The sequence below is a fragment of the Leptidea sinapis genome, chromosome 3, assembly GCF_905404315.1.
Source record: "Leptidea sinapis chromosome 3, ilLepSina1.1, whole genome shotgun sequence".
Lineage (NCBI taxonomy): Eukaryota > Metazoa > Arthropoda > Insecta > Lepidoptera > Pieridae > Leptidea > Leptidea sinapis.
In genome coordinates, this window is record NC_066267.1 from 3,601,487 (window position 1) to 3,622,840 (window position 21,354).

General features: G+C 31.5%; 1 protein-coding gene across 2 annotated transcripts in view; it reads right to left on the bottom strand.

Moving 5' to 3' along the window:
• Nucleotides 1-21,354, bottom strand: part of LOC126979384 (neuroligin-4, Y-linked-like) — a 125,356-nt gene that overhangs the window by 11,160 nt on the left and 92,842 nt on the right. The window contains exons 3-8 of one of the 2 annotated variants that reach the window (XM_050828655.1): nucleotides 19,355-19,572; nucleotides 14,842-14,991; nucleotides 10,046-10,246; nucleotides 8,555-9,041; nucleotides 7,289-7,373; nucleotides 608-799 (exon numbers count right to left, since the gene is read on the bottom strand). In XM_050828655.1, the coding sequence (XP_050684612.1) occupies nucleotides 608-799; nucleotides 7,289-7,373; nucleotides 8,555-9,041; nucleotides 10,046-10,246; nucleotides 14,842-14,991; nucleotides 19,355-19,572 (1,333 nt within the window). Of the gene's footprint in view, nucleotides 1-607; nucleotides 800-7,282; nucleotides 7,374-8,554; nucleotides 9,042-10,045; nucleotides 10,247-14,841; nucleotides 14,992-19,354; nucleotides 19,573-21,354 lie in introns of both variants that reach the window. The other variant, XM_050828654.1, reaches the window with a different exon arrangement.

The following is a 21,354-nucleotide window of genomic DNA, read 5'->3' on the forward strand; positions in this document are numbered from 1 at the left end:
GGGTTTTGCTGCATTTGCGTTTCACCGTGTGTTCTGTGCCTTAGAATCCATCACAACTCTGTCTCATAACACAGCTTTTTAGGTCACTTTGTAAATTGAACCTTCATTTAAGGCGATAAGGTTTAAATAGAATTAAGAGTGATGTTAGAAGTGGATTTTTTTTCGGTTAATAAAAATGAATAGTAGTAGAAAGTACTTACTATTAAGTAATTCACAAACGACAGTTGATTTTTTTAAATGAAAATAAGGGACGAGACGAGCAGAACGTTGAGCTGATGGTAATTGATAGGCCTTGCCCATTACAATGCAGCGCCGCTCATGAAAAACCTCAAAAATTTTGAACGGCATTACAATTGCGCTCGTCACCTTGAGACATAAGATGTTAAGTCTCGTTTGCCCAGAATTGTCACTAGCTACGGCGCCTTTCAGAGTGGCCGTTGATGTTCTCACGAGCTCAACTTTTTCCGAAAATATGGTAATTAAAAAGAAATATGAAACGAAACAGTAATGCTCACACATTACTGTTTCACGGCAGGAATAGGCATCCTGTACAAGGGAGCCTTCCACTGGTAGAATTGATTTACTATTGTTGAAAATAAGAACTAACCTGCGGATAGTATCCATCCTTCGTTTGATAATCGAAGACATAGAAGAAAGTTTTCGTTGGTCTTATAGGTCCATCCTCATCAGAAGTGACAGGCTTCCCCCCACTCAACAAGTCCCCACTCTGGACCAGAGGTGCTACGTATTGAGCATCGGAGATAGCTGCTACGGTTGCATCCCGGGTATGAATTGGACTCTGAAATATACCTTAAATGCAGTTCATATTTTAAGCAGTCAGCGTTTTCAATTTCAAACGTATTATTTATAAAACAGCTGAAAATAAAATGTTTATTAATACCTACAATTCAGGTAAAAATATGACATATTAAGAATCACGCAAATAAAATTTGATAACAAAATTTATGAATGATTACGTCACTTGAACGGTCGGCTTTGTTTTACAAATTGAATTTGTGTATTTGGAGAACAACAAGTCATTCCACTAGTGTGTTTACCGAAACGCAAAAACAGCATAGAATTTATCTTAAACATTTTCACGGAGAGAAGAAAAAGTAACGTTCACTTTGCACGGTCGTATCAGATCAATGACGAGATAAAACTGCTACCATTAAATACTGGGGAAACAACGATATATTTCCGCAGATAAAATACTTTTGCCCTAACATCCTCGTACATAAGTCCGCGAATAAAACGGAATAGGCACTATTAATATACGAACCTTAATACCTGAGGCTTTGTCGTAAGTTGTACCTCTACCGGGACCAATTTTCTTACACATTTACCGAGCTATAAAAAATAAATTCGGGTTTTCCCGATCGAATATAATCTTCGCGAATTTGAGGCGTTTTTGCCCTAAATAGGATCCCAGAAGGATATTTATTTTATTTTGCAATTTGGGATATCGTCGATACAAAGGACTGTCTATTGGAACCATCTGAGACGAATTGAAACACAGAAAGGGAACAATAATAGTATATGATGTAGTTGAGTTGATTTTGTACAAAGTTGTGGGGTTTATGACTGACTATAATGAGATAATACAAATAAATATAGTACAGAAACCTAATCTTCTTTATTAATATATATAAATTACGAGTCCATTGTTTGTCCGCGATGGACTCCTAAACTAATGAACGGATTTTAATGGGGATTACTTCATGGAGAGCAGTTTAGTTCAACTTGAGAGATAGGATAGTTTTATTTCGATTTGGGACCCGATTTTTATTTTTATTTTCAATATTTCTTTTGTATGGACATATTTTCTATGAGAAAATTAAGTAACGATTATAAGAACAGGGAGCATTTTTTACGAAATAATTCTTGATGATTTGAAATAGTATTGGCAAAGTCCTACATAACAGTATTTTTTTATTATCTACAGAACAACGTTTGTTGGGTCAGCTGGTATATTATGAGAAAAGTGTTTGTAAATTTTGCGCTACTAACATTTTAGTAACTGCATGGTTTATTGTTATTTATCTCTAATAACCCTTAATCAAAGAGCACTTTGTAAGACAGGTAATCTTACGCTTCGTAATAGAATACTGCTTAAACATTTTGTATACAAGAAGTCAAAAGAAAATGGATAACTTTTGTATACTATTCCTACTGTTATAGTTATTTATGCAACTGTTGTGTAATAAGGAGTATTAAAACATGAATGTGGGTTTATCACATGAGTGTTTTAATACCTAATTATCAACAGTTGCATACGAGACTTTTTCTACACCCGTTATATGAATCCTCTATAAAAGATTCTGAAATAGTTAGCTTACTGCTAACATTGAAAAAGCCAGTCATAGTAACCATAATATCATCCAAAGGAGTGTTATTATGAAAACGTATGAAAAAAAAGCAAAGTTGTATTGAATTTCATTACAACACTCGTTTGGATGATGTAATGGTTATTAGGACATTGGGTGTTTTAATGTTGGCAATGAGCTAACTGTTTTAGAATCTTTAGTATAGGATTAAAAGCATGGGTGTAGATAAAAATTATTATGCTTCCACATACAAAGTTTATGTAAACTGTAAAGCTTCTTCATTATTCTCAACCGTTTCACGAATGGATTTATTTATTTTGACTTTGAAATTTTAATAAATTATGGAACTTTACGCAATATTTCCTAATTAAGAGAAGAGAGATTCCAAGTTTATCGATTGGTCACCAAACAGATTAAATTTCATGATCATAAATTAATTTAAGCATGATTAAAACTAAAATGCATTTGTAGACAAAGCCTGCACTACACACAAACTGTAAAATAAATTTAAATGCATAAAACCCTAAAAGGCCTGAAACGCTCTTGTGAATCCTCTGGTGTTTCAGGAAAATGTGGAAGTCGGTGATCACTTAACATCAGGTGATTATTACGCACGTTTATCGTCCTCTTTCATAAAAAACTGCTTCCTATACTTTTCGGATAAGACTATATAATTAATAGGATAGAATTTAATGATAATAGTAAATAAAAGCAATGAAATAATATGTAACCCACATAACTCAGATTTAATGAATCATAATATAAATAATATATTCTATATTTTACTTATAGTGCCTTCAGTAACTCGATAAAGCTCAAACGAAATATTAAAAATTTGGATATTTATAAGTTGCGTTTTAATACCTACACAAATGAATTGTTTTTGATTTTTATTTAATTGAAGCTATACTCTTACAGATAAGAATTGTATGGGGGGATGATATTGTAGAAACAGCAGAAAAGTTGTGGACAAGAATGGAAAGAGATAGGAACGTGTGAAAATTAATGGAGGAGGCTTTAACCGTTGAATATAATATATCGAGAAAAGCAACTGACAATACTAACAAAATACTTTTGTTTAAAAAATTAAAAAATAACAGATACTAATAAATAAAATTTATAAGGAAAACCTTAATGTACGATGTATGGAAATAAATATCTAAATAAATTAAAAATACTCGGATACGAATTTCCCTGCTAAATTTATTAGCTTAATCATTAGATGCGGAAGCTAGAGTCCATTGATCCAAATGAAATAAAATTTTACTTTTGTTAATGATTAAAACTTGTATGTATCTTAATATATTATATAAATCAAGTGTCCTGGCGTTTGTTCACAGTGAACACCTAAACTAATGAACAAATTTTAATTTTTTACTTCATGGAGTGCAGTTTAGTCTAACTTGAGAGATAGAATGGTTTATTTTTCGATTTGGGACCCATAATCATTTTTATTTCCAATATTTGTTTTATATGGACATATTTTCTATGAGAAAATTTACTGACGCACGGTTCGACAGATTTGCTGTGAAACAATTTCATTTTATTCTTCATTTTATAACAACATGGAGCATATTTTACGAAATAATTCTTCATATTATGAAATATTATGTACAGAACAACGTCTTTCGGATCCACAGATCGGTTCAGCTAGTATATTATATAATTTTGTGTTGAAGAGCGTTCCTACGATATGGAAGACTTACGCTTATCTCGTGAGGTCAAGTGGGTAAATGTCACTACAATTGAAAGTTTGCTCTGTCAAATTGTTTAACGACAGAGATAGGTAGGACAAAACGGTTCATTGCTGGTTTACTTATCGGAACGTTAATAGCGTTTAACGTTTATGACTTAAATAACCATAAATCAAATTCCACCTTCGTACAATACGCCACATTCCAGGATATCATTCCCACCATCTGGATGTCCAGCTTCCATATACAACCAAACTGTGGAATGAGATTACATGTGCTGTGTTCCCAAGATGCAACAAAGTGGTTCCGTTCAAGGAGCGCGTTATTTAAAGCGTGCGAAGTTATTAACGTCTATTAAAAGTTTATATTAATTCTAATTATTTAAAGTCTAGCATCGATACTGTGCTTCTTCTGGTGTAGTAAAAAAATCTGGTCTGCAGTAATCTTTTAACATCAGCAACGGTCATTTGCCCTTTTCTTCAATAAAAATAGTTATAAAAGTAGAACACAAGCGAGAATATAATTCTCTAAGTACTAAAACGTTATCCGGTTCAAATTGCTTTATCGGTTTCTGAGCCTTGCATTTTTTACAACGAAGAGAAATTGCAAAACTTAAGAAACAGCGAAATATTACGAAGTACCTAAGCAGTTTCATTCAATAAATGTTACTTTCCACAATACTTTTATGTGAGCATCGCCTTAACTTACTTATTATTAACGAGTGTTAAACACAGCATCCTCTTGATAATATTCAATATTCATTTTCTTTTCGAGCTTCGGCGTCCCCTTTATAATATTTTAAGTGTTCTTATTACAAGGGCTTGTGAATGTTTAAAAGAAAATTGGGTCCCAGGTATAATTTACCGTAATTACGGTCGAGACTGTAATGAGTCCGAGATGGAATGTCTGAATTAATTATTGTATTACTTCCTCTACAAGGAATTCCAAGGAAATATCATAGCAGTATTATTTCTTTAAATTTTGTTCCAATTTTATTATATTTTACTCGCACTTTTTCAGGTTATTTACACACTTTTTATTAGCTTTTTTGTTTGTAACCGATTTATTTGGGCGCGATTATGACCCACTTTAAACGGCCAGATTTTGTTCAATCTTCGAAGACTTATCGAGGACCGATGAAAATACATTAATTCGATAAATTTTTCCATTTTTCAAATTGAAAAATAAGATTTTTGTTAATTTTTGAAATGTTTTCACCTATCGTCGATAAGACAGGAATTCATACTCATTTTAAATTTTAACCATTTTCTTTTGAACCATAGAGTGTTTTTAGTTTTTTTAAACTATTTTTATTTTCGTAAGTATTTTACAGTGCCAGGCCTTTTGCAAGCAAAGAATGTTTAAACGGAAGCGAATTGGTGATAAATATATAAATTTTAATAGGTAAGCACATTAACTTTATAAAGAATTTTTACAAATAAGAATATTATTATGACAGCGGTGAACAAACGATAGATAGAGAATAGACGTACGGCCGTTTTCAATAACGTATCTCTAATTACGGATACATTTCTGTCACCGTTTAATGACAAGATCTTATCGATACATAGTTATGTCCAATATAGTTCTAGTCCAATGCTCTGTGTCAATAGGTTATTGAAATGTAAGTAAGCGTGAAAGGATATATTTGTCTACCTCTAGTAAGTTAAAATAAGTATAGATAGGTTATTGAAAATGGCCGATAGACGGTTAAGAAAGGAAATAACTTTGTACAATATGTAAAATCACTATGATGAAATACAAATCCTTAAAGGGATCAGTATCATTTATTTCACTCGATAGTCATTCAGACTGGGTGTAACAAAGTTTTCAAAATAGTCAAAGTTCAAACTAACACCTATTACGAAGTATTGGATCCCAATACTTTTACTTTTCCATTGTTAACTTTCAATGGAGTAAAGGTACTTCTGTAGCTTCATTATTAAATGAAATTTTATATAAATGATTACGAATAACACCATTGACAACTACTTAATAAAGATAGAAAATAAATATCAAAGTATCAGCATTCTGATTTTTATAATCTAAGTTTTCCCTTAATCAAATGATTATTTTACTTTTATTATTATTTTATTTAACCAGTGGGAGGCACCTTTGCACAGGGTGCCGGCTAGATTATGGTTACCACAACGGCGCCTATTTCTGCCGTGAAGCTGTAATGTTTCATTACTGTGTTTCGGTCTGAAGGGCGCCGTAGCTAGTGAAAATACTGAGCAAATGAGACTTAACATCTTATGTTTCAGGGTGACGAGCGCAATTGTAGTGCCACTCAGAGATTTTGGGTTTTTCGAGAATCCTGAGCGGCACTGCATTGTTATGGGAAGGCGTATCAATTACCATCAGTTGAACATCCTACTTGTGTCGTCCCTTATTGGCATAAAAAAAAACTTAAATTACTCCAACAGTTTTTTAAAAATTCAAATAACATGTGACAATGTACAAAGTGCAAGTATTTCCTCGATTTATTTTCGTAACTAACATTGTTAACTTATTAAATGCTAAATAACTAAAAGTATATGATGTAGTGCTACTATTTTTAACCGACTTACCGACTGACCAAAAAGAGGAGGCTATCAATTCGATCGGTATTTTTTATGTATGTACACCGATTACTCTGAGACTTATGATCCAATTTACGTAATTTTTTTTGTTTGATGCAAAATAGATGCCACTTGGACCCATAAAAATATTACATCGTTTGGACCAGTACTTTTCATTTTATGAACATTTATATGAAAATTTTCGTCTACCTGGATGACATAATTGTTTTCTGTGTACGGCTTTTTTGAAGTTTTCATTCAAGTTGATTATATATTATAAATATTGATTATATATTGATTATATATTATAAAAGTATCAAATAACAAAAAAAATAATTTAATACACCTCTTATGCACACCTTTACCTTTAATAAAATACTATTATTTGTATGTGCTACATACTGATAACTTTGAAGTCGGTGCCAAGCCAAATGTAATAATGGTACCTACACTCGCCACACGTGACTTTGAGCGGGATAGCTTCGTCTAGAAAAAAACAACCCAAGCGGACAGACACGCAAGGCCAGACAACCTAAATAAATACAGTAAGTAAGCTGTTTATAATATTACGTTTTATTTTGTTTAGGGCTTGGCACATACTTTTCAGTTTTTGAAGTCGGTTTTTTTTAAACGAAGTTTATTTTTTATGTAATTTTATGTTCATACCGTTGAAACCATTTTCACCTATAATAAAACAAACCTCTACCATTCTTTCCCAGTCGGTGTACTCGTTCACGATGGTATAGAAGATCTCACTTAAGTGGTAGGTGTATGCATTTCTCACGTACGTCCTAAAACATTTGTAACTGTCAATATTAAAGTTTATATACATATAACAAATACGAAACTTAAAGAGCAATTTTGAAAATACAAAACACAATATAGCACAAAAAAATTATGATTGAGTGTTGAAATTTTAAGATAAAAAATATGGGTTATATTAAGTCATAAAGCATTTCTTATTTATTCAATTCAAATCTACAAAGAAAAGCACACCAAAATATAAAATCGAAAACAAAAGAATCTGTAAGAATTTATAACACAGAACAAGATAGATATAAAATGTGTGAATCAGAAATTACGGCCCATTATTTCATACATAAATATTTTACTATCTTCGTCTGTGACACCCTTTGTTTTATCTTTAGCTATAAATTGAATGACGCGTGTAATTTTATAAGCGTTTTGTATAATAATGTTATATTATAGTTGTTTCTCCTGTCTGATATGAGTTTTATAATGGCAGTTGAATATTCATTTTTATTATTCATGTTGTAATTTTTTGTTATGGTAAACTATAGTGTAGATAGTTCCTGTTAACAGGACACAAAAAATTACAACTTGTTTCTATAAAGAGATACCTATACACAACAGACGCATTGGTATCTGATTGGCTAATCTAATGCCAATTAAATCTCACGCCGGTTAATAATCAATTGTCACCGAGTATAGGTATACTCGCACACATATTCTTTAATAATTCATCAGTGGTCAACGGCCTATTTGCATGGAATCAAACTTAAAGTACTCGGTGTACCGAATTCATTCACCAAACGCGCGAGCGCACACACAACTTAGCACCAGGAGTTCCTAGAGGATTAGCGGGGACCCCAGCTGCAGACCATATCTTCCACGGAATATCAGGTATCGAGCGCAATTGTGATGCCGCTCAGAATTTTTGGATTTTTCAAGATTCCTGAGTGGCACTGCATTGTAATGAGCAGGGCGTATCAGTTACCATCAGCTGAACGTCCTGCTCGTCTCGTTCCATATTTTCATAAAAATAAAAATAAATCTCAGGTATGTCTGTCTATTGTTTCGTCATAACTAATTTTTAATATCATATGTTTCCTACGCACTCGCACGCGGTTAATCATTCATAAATAAATGAATTACGGGTACAACTAACAATGACACTCTTTCTTGTAACCATAATAAAGAAAGTTACGATATTTTTAGGATATTAGATTACCTTAACATTCTATCACGCTTATCCGGCTCAATTCCGTTCTGAACATCGCTGGCAGAAAATTTCCATAACGCTTCACATGTGACGACGCCGAATAATAAATCATATTTGTTTTGGAACAGCCTCCTGCCATTATCACTTCGCTTCCTTACATTTGGTAACATGTTATTGAGTGGTCCAAAACTGGGGAAGTCTCCCGATGCGTGTACCGTCAAGAAATCTTTTGCAAAATCTGTTTTGATTACAACGCCATCTATTGATGGCCCGAAAGCAGTCAAAAAGTTAGGTGATGATATGTCTGTTGATAAGAGTTCTTCTATTGGTGCTTCTCGTAAGCAGTCAACTATAGTTTCATGGTCTTTCACTAGGTCTTCTGGTATTGAGCAATTCATATGTTTTGCTAATTTAATGGAATAGTATACTGGATCATTTACTATTGCCCACGAGCTTAGTGCAGATCCTGACAATAATACAGCTCGATGAAATAACCCTGAAATCATCAATAATATTAATAATATTCTTAATTGTGTTTGAAAATGTTTAAAATTTTAATATAATCAATTCTCATATAACTTATGATATAAATATAATACGATAAATGAATATAATTAATGAAAATGCTAACTATCATACAAATAATAACAAGATTATTTAATCGACAAATTTTAAAATTACATTTATCCGTTCCATTGGTATACTTTTCGCATTATTATATTTCAATAATTGAATCACAACTAACACGTAAATAAGAAATAATTGAATGAAGTATATTATCTTTATCACAAAAAAATATGGCAGCAACATTAAAATAAAATTAAAAAGCGGTTAGGATCTATGAAGTGCAATCATTTATATGATGAATATGAATGTTTGTTCCGAGTCATGGATGTTTATTTGTATTTATGTATGTATAAGTAAGTATATTGTATTAAATATATCGTTGTATTGTACCCATAGTACAGGCTATACCTAGTTTGGAGCAAGATAATTTGTGTAAGAGTGTGTCAATATTATTAGTATTAAGGTGCTCAGGTACAGTGCGTTGTTGCGTTTAATTCATAATCTAACTAGGAAATAAATGTAAAACTGTACGTATAACACATCATACCAAGTAGAATAACAAATTAAGTACACTGAAATTATTTTTATTTTAATATTTTTAAGTAAGCTAACAGCTAATTGTGCGTTCATATAAGTAATAGACAAACATAATTAATTCGAGCTAATAATAGGCCACAAAACACGTTTATGATTTTTAGATCTAACATAATATTAATATAACAAACAGCACAGGTACAATACAAAACTTCTCGCACTCCTATCGCCAGTTGCATGCAAGGCAAAAAAGGAGTTATTTCTATACCTAGAGTAACTTACTAAAATTGTCTTTCTAACTCTAATACTTCAGTTATATAAAGATCAATACCTAGTTATCTCTTGGCAACACTTCGCATGCAGATAAGCCAAAATTTTACACTCTAGTGAGAAAAATACCTGGCATCACAGTTGGAGATATCATGAGAAAGTTGATGCAGGCAGCACCCGAACCGTGTCCAACTAGAGTGATGTTAGTTGGATCACCTCCAAATAATGCAACGTTTTGCTGTACCCAGTGCAAAGCAGCTATTTGATCCATTAGACCATAATTGGCGACACGCGCCTTCAAGTGCGGTGCAGGATTTGCATTTAGGAAACCTAGAAATATCTTATAGTTCTTAAAATTTTACATGCAGAAAATCCTTACCTTTTGTTATGTGTTTTTTTACTTCAATCTAACAAAAGATGGTTATTACATTAGAAAAATCTTCATGTTCGGGAATAGCTACAGGCATAACTAAAAACACTTTAAAACTCATCTTTTAAAATATTTTTTTGAAAATTAACTTGAATATAAATTTATAATAGTATAGTTAACTTAATTAATATGTTAACAGGCTTTCTTGATTATTGATACCATAATTCTCTTTAACTAACCAGTTATTATTTTTGAACATAAAATATATTCCTAAATGCAGTGAGAAACTTTAAAATAAATTATGGTAATATTTTCTCATTTAGTTTATTACGACAATGATTTCAACAAAACATGGCACTGTAAACCATTAAAGTTGCTAGTGAAACTTAGTAATGAAATTCAAAACGAAATAAAATTATTGTTAAAGTTTTGCTCATTAATATTAAGACGTTCAAAGTTTGCCGTTAGTAAAATAATGAAGGGAAAAGAATATAACAAAAAGATAACACAAGAAAGAAAAACTTTCCTTTGTCGATTTAATTCTTTCAAAGGTTTTATTTTTCACACAAACGTAATATAAAAAGTAAAATAAAGAATTACGAATACAACTTTTTAACATAATGGAACAATAGGTAATAATCTCTTATATACATGTTTAACAATTATCATGCTCAAATACTTAAATGAAGACCTTACATTAACAATTGGTCGCAAAGAGACCGCAGACGTAGTCGCAAAATGCGGCACCTAATACTACGCCCAAGTGGTCGTATTCGACCCATTCTCGAACAATGTGTGACTTTGACGTACCACATGTCCTGTTAAACTTTGCTAATAATTGGAACTAAAATGCTGGATTGCGTAGTAAAACTTTGTAATAATAATACTACAAGAAATAAGAAAGACACTGGGATCACATATCATCAGTAAGTATTTTGTGTTTTATTTATTTCAATATAAAATAACACGTATGTTATTAAATTTTAAAGATGCCATTCAGTGTCAAGATGCCACGCACACAAGCATCTAATTTAGTTGCCGTGATAAAAAAGCTATTATTCTTAGGTAGTGCGATATCTAGTTGGAGGGCAGCAATCCTTAATCTAGTTAGGAATATAAAATTTATTCTAAGCGGCTAATCTTAGTATTTTGAATAGGCTCACAAATGGGTTATATCTTTATAGACATTAAAGGTCTATCTGAAAATACAATATCTTGGAATATAGTATTTACTAACCAAATCGAATTATTAAGAGTACTACAGATTACAGTTAATATATATAAAATAATAATATAAGTACCTATAGGGTTTTTATTATAAAACGAGATAAAGTAAATTTAATTGACGGTTTTACAATTTCAGATCTAAATAAAAACAATTCTGAAATGGTAAGAGATGTTGAATCCAATAAAACATTGAATGGCGAAATGTGGATAACGGTAAATTGAATTCCGCTGGTTGTTATCAGTAGTAAATATTATATTATGCTTTTGATAATACCAGCACAGATAATTTCGGTGTTACATCTTTGAGATGACCTTTAAGTCGGGTTCCGATGAACTAGAAAGACAAGTAATATAACCTGGCTTTGTGACGATAGGATCGATAGAGCTGAGAATAGAACACTTTGTGCGATTGGGATCAATGCCAACTCAACTGATACCGCAGAAGTATCTTGGCTTTAAATTTGATTAGATAAATCATCAATTTTATGAATTATTAATGTGAAAGATGAAATTAATAAATTTTTATGCGAGTTAACTGCACTTACTAATGTTGATGTAATGTTAATGACATTTTGTGAGATTTCTCCAGAAATCTGATTAATACATGACTAATTATACGTGGTGTCCACGTATATGTAATTACGTAGGTTAGTTCTATGACAATTTTATTGCAATAAATAATTTAGTTTAACATCTCTCTCAACCAAATATTGTCAGTCAAAGGTCAAAGTTTTTATTTGCATAAACATGTTAGATTGATGTTACATAAATATTATAAAGTACATGTTTGCCATATAATTTATGGCGTGCTAAAAATTACATTATACATTACTTAATGATTAGTTACATTAATATGAATTAAATTAAAATTTTACACTATCACATTATATTTATTTTATTAGTATCAGTAATATTTATATATTACTAAAAAAATTGTCATATTTTGAAATGAAAATATTCATCTAATAAAAAATAAGCAGTTTTTACTGAGTATATCTCAGATTCTCTCTTTTCAATTTAGATAACAAATTACTGCCTTTGATTGTTAATTACTTCCTTTGATTGTTAATTACTTCCTTTGATTGTTAATTACTTCCTTTGATTGTTAATTACTTAGTGTCAATCTTTAGAACTAATTATTCTAGAAAAAGATTTCTGCTCAGAGCTTGCAAAACACATATGAACTGCCATAATCAAATAGACATTTTTCGATGTAATTTATAATTTTGTATCTCCTGTTAAATATTTTTTTTCTCATGGTTATTTTCATATCGTTAAATTTTGTCAATATATTTTCAAATTATGTAACAAAATTTTAATTACCTTGTAGTAAGACTTTCACTGCGTATCAAACGTCGTTAGAAACTATTTCGGCTAGTGTGATGTTTATTATGTATTATATTTATATTATGTTATTTAAAATAACTGTAAGTTTTTTTAAACAAAATAAATCAATAAATAATCCCCGTGTGAAGTAAAGGGACATGCTACCATTTAAGTGACGTCATAATTACGTCAGTTTCAGGCAGATGTCATAAGTCACCAATCAAAAGTATCGTCTGCAAGGTTTGCATGCTTTGCATTTGCATGAGGATGTTAGTAACTACGTTATAAGAGGGGGGACTGCCTGAGTAAAAATTGAAATTAAGTGTAATATGAAACGTGCAGTGATTTGACATAAGTTTGAGATAGTGATTACAATAGTATGGCGGCCAAGTATAATCCGCCTTAGTTAGAAAGCGACCAGTAGCTTAAAAACGTAGTGGATTTCGGATTTCTCCGTTTTTTAGAAGATTATGTCCATCATCTGTCAATCTATCAATGACTGCACGTTTCATACAATCGATGAAATCCCTTTTTTCTTAAAGCTTTTTGCTAAGCTGGCGTCCCGCTAACGTTTCAATAATAAGGCTTTGTGTCAGTTACAACACGTTTTTTAATTTTTTTTTTCTAACACGCAAATGCTTACATGGCTTCTCGAAAATTATGATTGCTATTAAATAGCAATATATCCATCATACTATAAAGTATCGAAAATAACAATCACAATGGCATTATTCCTCGTAGATTTGGCACATGAATGAAGTTTTTTAACATTAGGAACATTCCAGGACCGTGAATACCATAATTTTTTTTATTTTTATTTATTAATATAAGGAACAAACAGTTTCATACAACTATCTTAATAACTATGAGTTAATATAAACCTTTAGTTCCCTGTGTTATATATAGGTTATGGCGCATTTATATACATAAAGTTTACGTTTTAAGAAGGTGAATTTTATAAAGTATATAAAATATGTATGGATACTATAATATCTTATAGGAAAGTATGTAACTTATTTAAATTTATCACTTTTGTTTTTGATTTTAAGGTATCTTTTCAATTTATTTATGCTACGTAAGATGCTAGGTTCTTAATATGAAATTCAAGAATTAGCTGACTAAGCCAATTTCATACCACTCTCACTAGAAAATCCAGCGTATAATAGCAGTGGATATCAGACAGAAATTTTAGCCCAGAACTTTTGGAACATACCATCAACTGATAATCACTTACCATAAGGTTTCAGTACCAGTGGGAGGATCCTTTGCACAGGATGCCGGCTAGATTATGGGTACCATAACGGCACCTATTTCTGCCGCGAAGCAGTAATGTAAGCATTACTGTGTTTCGGATCGAAGGGTGCCGTAGCTAGTAAAATTACTTGGCAAGTGAGACTTAACATCTTATGTGTCAAGGTGACGAGCACATTTGTACTGCCGCTCAGAATTATTGGGTTTTTCAAGAGTCCCGAACGACACTTCATTGTAATAGGCAGGGCGTATCAATTTCTATCAGCTGAACTTCCTGCTCGTCTCGTCCCTTACTGTCACAAAAAAAAGGTAGCCCGAACGTTTGACCTCCTAACCATAAAATCGGTAAAGTGTGAGCTACAGTAGTACGTTAAGGGCTCCGTACAATCGTACAAGATAAAACACTATGTATTTTTTTTAATTTCTTTTGGAATATCTCTATGAAATATATATTCGTGGCAGCCATCGTGGCAGCCATCTTGGCATTCTACATCATGATATTTATTATTATTATAGCAGCAATAGCACCTAATGCATACTCTAAATTTGAGCTGTCAAATTAATCTATATATAGATAAGGTCCACTAATAGAAAGACGTACGGAAGTTCCTGTTAAAAGTTTACTTAATTGCTAAAAAAAGTTGAGGATCGAAAATTAATACTTGGCAAGCCCAGTTTTGAAACAAAGAATTTTAAAGCAGCGGTTCAATGAATAGTTAACAATAATCCTTTAATTAAAAAAAACACATACCCAAGACCCCCAATCTGTAGTTGAGGGTAACAACTATGAGATCCGTGTAGCTGGCTATCACAGCACCATCGTAGGGGCTTCCTGAGCTACTTGAGTAACCATCACCATGAATGTAGACTAATACCGGCAGTGCTAGTTTGATATCATCCACTGAAATAAAGTCAAAAAATTAGTATAACAATATATCAATGTTGACTATTAGCCATTGAATTATTCTAAAATTAAAAAAAATCTTTAAAATAAACAATTCGGTTGAATTTTGAAAGTTTTAAAAGCTAACACTAGATCGTCCAACCTTAGACACTGTTTTAAATTCTATCCTAACATTAACGGTTGGTCACCGTTACCTTCCAACTAGATACCGTACTACCTAAGAACAATAGCTTTTTTAATATGGCTACTTTATATTGTAGTGTGTATTGGTTATTTGTAAAGATGCTTATGTGCGTGGCATCTTGACTTTCAAATTCTTTACCTTTTTTACGCCGTGTTATTTTACATTAAACTTAATAAAATACAAAATATCTACTGAAGATATGTGATTCGAGTGTCTTTCTTACTTCTTGTAGTATTATTTTTACAAAATTTTACTACATAAGCTGGCATTTTAGTTTTAATTATTAGCAAAGTTTAACAGACATGTGGCACGTTAACGTCATACATTGTTCGAGACTGGCTCGAATACGCCCATTAGCGTAGTTATTAGTGGCCGCACTTTGCGAATACGCCTGCGGTCTAATCTAATTGGAGCGCAACGGAGACCAATCCTTAATCTAAAGTTCTAGCAAAGTCAAGTTGTTTTTATCAAAATCGGTAGTTTCATAACAAAATACTTTGAATTGAATTTCATTCAGTCATTTCATCTTTACTGTCGATTCATAAAGCTGCTTCTGTTGAGAAGAAGCATAAGAAGAATAATATAACTCACGAAGTAGATAGAATATTGAAAACAAATTAAGAACTAAATGCTTATTTGAGTTGACTATAAATATAATCAACTGCAAATGAAAACATTTCCAGAATACGCGCTTCGAAAGCGAGGTAATTATAGCTCATTTAATAAAATTGGTTCATTCGATATCTGATGGGACAATTCTAATTATTATTAAACAGACATCTACTGCACACAATTCAATGTATCATTTAAGATAGTCAATAAATTCTTTATTACTACAACTATATTCATTCTGCATATTCACTTTAAATTAAAGGCATTTATTTTCTCAAGATTCCTTTAGAGTTCTTTTTGATGTCACTTATAATACTACTACCGCTTCGGGAACAAATGGCGCTCTGCGAGAGAAGAAGTGGTGCAAGAAACTCTCCCAGCATGTGCGCTCTTTTTAATAAAGGTATACAATATTGTACTGTCATTGTTATTTTTACAAAATTATCATAATCTAGTCCCAGGCTGTCCTTCGTTTACGATAGAGCCACAACGTTTTAATAAATCATTTAAATTTATTTTTAGATAATGCCGGAACAGTGGCTGGTACTTTATTATAAAAGTGTATAGATTTACCATTATAGCTATTATGTGTCTTATGAAGTCTACTAGAATAAGTATTTAGTAATCTCTTATTTCTATTGTTATAATAATGAAAATTACTATTGAAAGCAAAAAGACTGTTCACGACTTCCTTATGAATGATTTTTCTTATTTTCTTTATTATACGTATAAAATAACGTATAGTAATTTTACCACTGCAACGAGAATAATTTTCTCATGGTATAAACTTGTACAATTAATAATTAATGTCAAATCTAATAATCTCCAAATGTAGGTTGCTATTTTATTGCTTTTGGTTGATGTATTTTAATTATTCATTATCTATTTAAAAATGAATTGCTGTTCGTTAGTCTCGCTAAAACTCGAGAACGGCTGGACCGATTTGGCTAATTTTGGTCTTAAATTATTTGTGGAAGTCCAGAAAAGGTTTAAAAGGGTTGAATAAATGTGAAAATGCTCGGAATTAAATAAAATATGTCTTCCGTCGTTCCGAAATCACACACACACACACACACACATACTCACGCCTTGTTCCCGTCGGGGTAGGCAGAGACAATAGAATGCCATTTGCTTCTATCCTTACAAACCTCACGCGCTTCCTCTACATTCATTACTCTTTTCATACATGCTCGCCGGTTGCGGGTGCTTCGGACCTCTCCTTTTCTCAAAACGTCCCCAATTTTATCGACGAATGTTCTACGAGGTCTCCCGCGACTGGCTTGCCCACACACACTTGCCTTATATATTTGATGCGTCATTCTTTCTTCACTCATTCGCTCCACGTGTCCAAACCATTTAAGCATTCCTTTTTCAGTCCTTGTCACAACATCCTCTTTCAAACCACAGCGCGCTCGTATTACCGCATACGGAATTCTATCAGTCAGTCTTACCCCACACATACTACGCAGTGATCGCATCTCAACTGCGTTAATTCTGCTTTTATGCTTCTTCTGCCATACCCCGTTCCGAAATCAAATTAAAGTAATAGTTTAATATGAATAACTAATTAGAATTTTTAAATCATTCTGACTTCCTCAGGAGGCAAATGTAATACGTAGATTAACTACAGTAGTTAATTATATATCAGATTATTTTTCGCAGATTGATAAATCTTGAGTTTTGTCCACAAATAAAATTTCTGAACCTAACCGCACCAACAAAACAAAAGAAAAAGTTTATCAGAAAGCTTTGAATTGATTAAGAGACTGTATCATAACTGTATGTGTCTGTCAATATCAAATATAATATATATAAAACCCTATAAATTGCCAGTATTAAAAACTCTGTATTATAAGTAAGTAATATCGTGTGTAATTAATCGAAAATAATTATAAAATTTCATTAAAATAAAAATAAAAAATGCTTAGTACGCATTTTTTATTTGTTTTCATAAAAAAGGATTCCTTTTGTTTGATATAAGTTTATTTTATACACAAGTTTAGGTATTTTATTTATCGATGGCAGGCAGTAAGAAGTCTGCCGGGTCAGCTAGTCCAATATAAATACTTACAAGTGATCAAGTACTGCCGATATTTTGACAAATTAAATCAATGTTGCTAATAACATTATATCCATTCCTTTAAATTACAATTGGTAATAGGTGTTTGTAAATAAAGTCTTCCTAATTTAAATATCGTTATTCGTTATTTTAAAAAATGTACAAAACGATAGCTTTATGCATTTTTAATAAATTCATGAAAGGTTCGATTTATTTCACAATATATTTTATTTTACGCAAACGTTAGATTTCACGGCCTGAGTTTTATTTGAAAATGCATCTGACTTAATTAAACTTTACCCTGTTTTGTGTTTAGATTTAGTTTATTTTATTTAGACTGGTGGGACACTAACAATATTCGCGGACGTGATAATTAGTGGCGATTGTTTTTACGTTTTTTTTCTGCTATGACAAAAACCTAAGTTTTATCATTTAATTAAAATCTGGCTTTAGGCTAATAAGCAATTTTAATTTTAACTTAATTTACTACGCAGAGAAAAAGATAAAAGTATCCACTAGCACTATTTCTAGTGTCTCTAGGGGAAGACACTATGGTCTTGTATTTTTTACAGTTTTTCTTACAGTCTTTACAGTGTTTTACAGTCTTTGTATTTAGTACATCTGAAACAAATTGTGGATATTATGTATTATATGTGGAAAAAATTATTAACTGACTACTAAGTAAACATAACTAAATATTAAGATAAGTATTAATAATTAAGGGCACTTCGTCAAAGTAACAAGTTATTTATAAGGTTTGTGGGAAAAAAGAATAATTTGTTTTGATTGGTTTCCTTCACCGACCAAAGAGAATCTCTTTTATACCTAGAGATGGAGTTAATTCAGACAGTTAGTGAAGTTTAAAAAATAAATAATTCATTTTATTAAAATTACATAGTTAATTACTTTTCAAACAAAGAAAAATTTTTTTTTTATTTCGTAGGTAAATTGCATTACACTTGAAATATGTAATTTTTTCATACAGCTCGTTCGGAAGGCAGATTTCCTTAGAGAAGAACGAGCAAGAAACTCAATGGTTGCTCTTTTCAAAACAGAATGGTATTACAAATTCTTATTTTCAATTTAATTTTACAAATCATTTATATTACAATATAATATGCAAAGTGGTATGCAACAAAATACGTAAAATTCAATTACTAAATGCCTTACAGGAGTAAGTCAAAAAAATGTAAATTAATAAGTAAAAACATAGTTAGTTATTGAGTACATACTAAGAGTACAATACAACAGATGCATCAATCCACGCATTTTATTAGCTATTACATAATAAAAAATATATAATAATTTTTATTTAAAAAAAAAAAAAATTAAAGATTTAAAAAACTTAAATCAGATTTCCCGGTGATTGGATCTTTCATCCACCACAAGCAGCACCCGTTATTTTTACTGACCATACTTTAGGGAAGGGAACGATCCGCCCCACGTCACTGCCACAATCAGACGAGAACTCTACCAAATAACAAAAGATAATGTTAGATACTTACTTTGTAATGGTGCAAATATATTTAAATAAAGACAATCTTCACTTTGTTTCTTAACATAAGGCATCAGTCTTTTTAAATATTCTAATCTGCCTTTAGGCATTTTCTCTAACAGAACCCTTTCATCTTCAAAATTGGGAAGTTTCTGTGGACAAGCTGGACCTGGACGATCAGATACACGCACTCCATCCCATGGCGAAGGTGTTCTGGTTGGGCTAAACCTAAAAAAGTTACTGCCATTATATTTACTACTTACAGAAGAAGTGAATAAAATTTACTGTTCCATTTAAATAAAACTGTTTTAAAGAATTGAAACGCGTGTAATAGCAACTGTGTTTTTACCCTGTGTCCCCCTGAAAACTAGATCTGGAAAGGTCTTGACATTTTACGCAAAAATCTAATGTAAAAACACAGTTAGAAGGCATAAAAGGCATTTATTTTCTCAAAATTGATTCCTTTAGAATTCTTTTTGATGTCATTTCTAATATACTAGATACTACTACCGCTTCGGAAACAAATCAAATCATCTTTATTTGCAAGATATAGTAATAATAAGATGTTGTTGGCTTACAATTAACAGGTGCTCTTATCCTAACCCATAAGGCATGCAAACTGGCGGTCTGAGAGAAAATAGCGGCGCAAGAAACTCTTCCAGCATTCTTTTTTTGCACTCTTTTTAATAAAAATATACAATATTGTACTGTCATAGGTTACTACTAGGATTGTAATAACAATAAAATAATCATAATCTAGTGCCAGGCTCTCCGATCACTTAGATATTCAGCTGTGGAGTAGTAGGATTTACGACAGAGCAATTTTTTAATAAAACATTTAAGTTTATTTAAAGATAATGCCTGAACAGTGGCTAGGACTTTATTATTAAAGTGTTTACATTTACCTTTAAAGCTATTATGTACCTTATGAAGGCTACAAGAATTAGTAACAAGATTACAATTACATGCCCTTATAATTCTTTAAAAGTGTTTTATTTAAATGTTTATCTACACCCATGCTTTAAATCCTCTATTAAAGATTCTGAAACAGTTTATTGCCAACATTAAAACACCCAATGTTCTAATAACCATTACATCACCCAAAAGAGTGTTGTAACATTGTACTGAATTTCATAACAACACTCCTATGTTTTTTTTATGCCTTCATGCGCAAAGGGTTTCAACATACAGCCACATTCTTATTGCTCGATGCGTGGTATCTGTATGAATTTCAAAAAAAGAACATTTTCGTTTACGCGCGCTCCACACTCCCAGAACGTCGCGCGCCGTAAAAAAAAGTAGGTTATTCGAATCCCCTTCTCTATCGAATCTTCGATGTTTTTATTGTTTTGTTTACAAAAAATAAGCGATTCATTTTAAACGCTGCAAAAGAACGTTATATTCGAGTGAATTTTAATTATTGCACTATACAAAATGTAAATTACTATTAAAATAAGTAATTGTTTCATTAATAATTATTTTATTTATATATAATCAGTAATGAATGATATTAGGTTACTACTAGGACTGGTGTTTTAATATTAGCAGTAAGCTAACTGTTACAGAATCTTTTATAGGATTCATATTCTGGGTGTAGATAAAGTCTTGTATGCAACTGTTGATAATTAGGTATTAAAACACTCATGTGATACTATTATCACTCGGCTTCGCCTCGTGTGATAAATCCACATTCGTGTTTTAATACCCCTTATTACACAACAGTTGCATAAATAACTATTAACACTCACTTTAATCACAGAAAACACTATATGAACTGTCCTTTAATAGGTCAACGTTATTACAGAAGTAAAGATTTTCTTGTGTTACAGACAAAGAAAAATGAAGACAATATAATATTTTCTAGTCTGGCCGTAAGTTCTGTTACAAATTAAAAATCCATTTTTTATTTTTTATTATGTAATACTATCTTAATTCATCTCTATGTAAAATAAAATACTTAAAAATACTTTTATTTACTTGTGGAATAAAATTACAAGCTAGGGCAAGGGC